General features: G+C 41.5%; 1 protein-coding gene across 1 annotated transcript in view; it reads right to left on the bottom strand.

Annotated features, from left to right (window-relative positions):
* Positions 1-3,281: 3,281 nt before the first annotated feature.
* LOC137627387 (irregular chiasm C-roughest protein-like) overlaps positions 3,282-4,813 on the bottom strand; it is a 129,156-nt gene continuing 127,624 nt past the window's right edge. The window contains exon 14 of the mRNA XM_068358471.1: positions 3,282-4,730. Coding sequence (XP_068214572.1) covers positions 4,188-4,730 — 543 coding nt within the window. The 3' untranslated portion in view covers positions 3,282-4,187. The remainder of the gene's footprint in view (positions 4,731-4,813) is intronic.

Below are 4,813 nucleotides of genomic sequence, written 5' to 3'. Positions count from 1 at the left end.
CCAGAGGAGTCATTCAGGCTGGGAAGCTCTCTTTTCCCCTCATGGAGCCCGAGGAGACATTAAGGCTGTGAAACCCTCTTTTCCCCTGATGGAGATAGAGGAGACATTCAGTCTGTGAAGCCCTCGCTTTTCATCATGAAGCTAGAGGATGCAATCAGGCTATTAAGCCCTCTTTTCCCCACATGGAGCCAGAGGTTCCCCTCATAGAGCCAAAGGAGACATTCAGGCTGTGAATCCTTTTTTCCCCTCATGGAGTCAGAAGAGACAGTCAGGCTGTGAAATGCTCTTTTCCTGTTATGAAACCAAAAAAGACATTCAGGCTGCTAAATCCTCTTTTTCTCCTCATGAAACAACAGGAGACATTCAGGCTGTGAAGACCTCTCCCCCCCCCCCCCCATAGAGCCAGATGAGACAGTCAGGCTGTGAAACCTTTTTTTCCTGTCATGGAACCAGATGAGACATTCAGGCTGTGAATTCACGTTTCCCCTCATGGAACCAGAGGAGACATTCAGGCTGTGAGACACTTTTCCTGTCATTGAGGCAAACGAGACATTCAGGCTGCTAAACACTTTTCCCCTCATGGAGCGAGAGGAGATATTCAGGCTGTGGAACCGTCTTTTCCCCTCATGGAGCTAGAGGAGACATTCAGCCTGTGAAACCATCTTTTCCTCTCATGGATTCAGAAGAAACATTCAGGCAGTGAAACACTCTTTTCCCTCCATGGAGCCAGAAGAGACAGTCAGGCTGTGAAGCCATCTTTTCCCTTCATTGAGCCAGAGGAGACATTCAGCATCTGAAGCTGTCTTTTCCCCTTATGGAGCCAAAGGAGACATTTAGGCAGTGAAACGCTCTTTTCCCCTCATGGAGCCAGGGATAACATTCTGGGTGTGAAATAGTCTTTTCCTCTCATGGAGTGAGAAGGACATTCAGGCTTTGAAACCATCTTTTAACCTCATGGATCCAGAGGAGACATTCAGGCTGTGAAAACCTCTTTCCCCTCATGGATCTAGGTGAAACATTCAGCCTGGGAAACACTCTATTCCACTTATGGAGCCAGAGGAAATATTAAGGATGTTAAACCTCTTTAGGAGACATTAATGATGTGAAACCCTCTTTTCCTGTCATGGAGGCAGAGGAGATATTTGGGCAGCGAAACCCTATTTTCCCCTCATGGAGCCAGAGGAGACATCCAAGCTTTGAAACCTCCGTAGGAGACATTCAAGAAGTGAAACATTCTTTTCCCTCGTGGAGCCAGAGGAAACATTTAGGCTATGAAAACTCTTTAGGAAACATTCTGGATGTGAAACCATCTTTTCCCTGCATGGAGACAGAGGAGACATCTAGACTGTGAAACCTTTTTCGGAGACATTCAAAATGTGAAACGTTCTCTTCCCTTTATAGATCCGGAGGAGACATTTGGGCTGTGAAACCTCTTTTGGAGACATTCAGGCTGTGAAAACCTCTTTTTCCCTCATGGAGCCAGAGGAGACATTCTGTCTGTGAAACCTCCCAAAGAGATATTCAGGATGTGAAAACCGCTTTTCCCCTAATGCAGTCAGAGGAGACATTCAGGCTGTGAAACCATCTTTTCCCTCATGGAGCCAGAGGAGATATTCGGGCAGTGAATCCCTCTTTTCTCTTATGTAGCCAGAGTTGACATCCAGACAGTGAAACCTCTTTAGGAGACATTTAGAATATGAAGCCCTCCTTTACCCTCATGGAGCCAAAGAAGACATTCAGTCTGTGAAATCCATTCTTCCTCTCATGGAGCCAGAAGAGAAATTTCCGCCGTAAGTCCCTCCTTTCCCTCATGGAGGCAGAGGAGACATTTAGGCTGTGAAGCACTATTTTCCCTTTATGGAGCCAGAGGAGACATTTTGGCTGTGAAGCACTCTTTTCCCCTCATGAAGTCAGAGGAGACATTTTGGCTGTGAAGCACTCTTTTCTCCTCGTGGAGCCAGAGGAGACATTCATGCTGTGAAACATCTTTAGGAGAGTTTCATGATGTGAAACCATCTTTTCTCCTCATGAAGCTAGAGGAACCATTATGACTGCGAACCCTCTTTTTTCTCTCATGCGGCCAGAGGAGGCATTCAGGCTGGTAAACCTTTTTCGGAGTCATTCAAGATGTGAATCCATATTTTCCCCTCATGGAGCCAAAGGACACATTTGGGCTGTGAAATCCTATTTTTACCCTTAAGGAGCCAGAGGAGACCATCAGGCTGCAGAACACTCTTTTCCCCTCATGGAGCCAAGGGAGACAATCAGGCTTCGGAACCCATTTATCACACTATGGCGCCATTGGCGACATTCAGGCTACAAAATCCTCTTTCCCCTTCATGGAGCCAGAGGAGACAATCAGGCTGCGGAACCCTTTTTTCATCTAATGCTGCCAGAATAGACATTCATTCAGGCTGCTGAACACTCTTTTCCCCTCATGGAGCCAGAGGAGACATTCAGGCCGCGAAACCCTCTCCTCCCTTCATGGAGCTAAAGGAAACTTTCAGGCAGTGAAACCCTCTTTTCCCCTCGTGGGATGAGTGAAAAGCAGCCATCGAAGACATCTTTCTTTTCCAGCTAGGGTCATAGCCTAGCTTATAATAATAATAATAATAATAATAATAATAATAATAATAATAATAATAATAATAATGATAATAATAATAATAATAATAATAATATTATTATTATTATTATTATAATAATAATAGTAATAATAATATTATTATTATTATTATTATTATTATTATTATTATTATTATTATTATTAATAATGATGTAGAACAAAACAACCAAAATTATAATGATTATAAATCGCATAACGGCATTTTATTAGTAACTTTTAATTATTAAAATAGACACTCTATGGACTTTCTAATGATGACGTAGCAAATACAGATATACTCTAAAAATACCGCTAATGTGTACGCCATGAAACATTGATTGTAAGACACATTAATAATATTACAAACTATTGGTTTTTAGCGAGACATAATTTTTCCACCAGAAAACGGTGGTATTGCTCTGCAACGACATCCAAAGATTAGGTTATTATACGAGAGAAGCCTAAAGTTGTATAATAATAATAATGATAATAGTAATAATAATAATAATAAGCTTGGTTAATTTTCTGTTATTCAACACGATAACATTTTAAGGTAATAAAAAAGAAATAATAATAATAATAATGATAATAATAATAATAATAATAATAATAATAATAATAATAATAATGATAATAAAATTAGTTTTAAATTAGGAATTAAAATTTTTTTGTGTCCTTCCCTCTTTCCTAAAGGTTAGAGACCTAATACCTAGGTATTTTCTTGTTATCTTTTTGTTTCATGATTTCATAAAAGCAGAATAACATTTAAGGACTTATTAGGGGACGCTCTCCAATTAAATCATTGCAAAGTTTTACATAATTTTCGTTTAAACACAAAAGAAATTATTTTTTGGTAAAAAAAAAGTATAGTTTAAAGAAGGGCTGACAAATTGTCTTGGTAGTTACTTTAGATTGGCATATCACTTTGGTTCTGATGAGCTGCGTCAAGCGTCTTGCGGAACGCCAGTCTTGCGCACCGGCGGTCTCGCGTAACGTCAGTCTTGCGTAACGCACGTCTTGTGTAACACCAGTTCACGGGTAAAACGAAAGCTTACGACTATTGCACCATGGTAGGAACGCGCTTCTGGGTCTTCGGGTATATCCTGAGGGGGGAAATTCACTCATAGATTTTATCATTCAATCTGAAGGCCTTTTTTTTCAGATAGATTTCCCATATATCTGCTAGTCTTCAATATTAATCACTTCATCTCAGGACTGACTGCTGTTGGGATGTAATTAGATCAAATCTTACTATTGAATAACATTATGAAGTTGGGATAAAATCAGATGAAATTCTTAGCATTAAATAACATCATGAAATTGGAATAAAATCTGATAAAGTCTCAGTATTAACCAAGATTATACCTTTGAAATATAGATACATTTGGAGAATTTTAATGCCTCTACAGGATGGTCAATCGCTAACATTTCTGACGGTCAGGAAGTCTTTGACTGATAACTAGACCAGCTGAATTCATCCTAGTCTGGCCGATACTATCCACCCGCCCCCCAGACAGGAGTCCCGAAAGCATCCTCAAAGCAACAATGTAGATAAACCCTAAATAAATTACACTAGGGCGTTTCAAACGTGGGTCGCCAGGGCCCCTTGCAACGCCTGGCTTCGCGGGGGCATGATGTACTGACTAGGGTCGACTGGTATGCCGAGCCGAGGGATGGTTGAGGTGGCATTTCCAGTGGTTCCATTGCTTCTGGAGTTGACGTGGAGGGCTAGAGGTACCGAGCCAGAGAAGGTCTTGTAGCTCTGATTCGTCAGGCTGTTGTTGAAGCACTGCGAGAAGCGGCGGTTCTCTTCTTGGGGACCAGGGTACGCGACCTGCGTGCTAGCGTTGACCAGGTTCTGAGAGGGTGTCGGTGGCGAAGAGCCCCCGTTGATGGGGTTGGCAACGCCGTTACTGCCCTTGATGAAACCTATGACCGGGGAGGACCTCTGACTCTGCTGTGCCTGGATTTGGTGCTGCCTGTCGCTACCTCCTCCACCACCCGCTCCTACTAGTCCTCCTCCACCTGCTATTCCACCAACTCCTGCTTCTTCACTTACAGATGGAAGTACTTCCGAGTAATTAACTAGTTGAATTCCTCCACCGTTGCTATTCAGATGGCCATTCTAGAGAGTAGATTAATAATAATAATAATAATAATAATAATAATAATAATAATAATAATAATAATAATAATAATAATCATTTG

Source organism: Palaemon carinicauda, chromosome 35 (genome assembly GCF_036898095.1).
Source record: "Palaemon carinicauda isolate YSFRI2023 chromosome 35, ASM3689809v2, whole genome shotgun sequence".
NCBI classification, from domain to species: Eukaryota; Metazoa; Arthropoda; class Malacostraca; order Decapoda; family Palaemonidae; genus Palaemon; species Palaemon carinicauda.
This window is presented reverse-complemented; position numbering and strand designations above follow the sequence as displayed.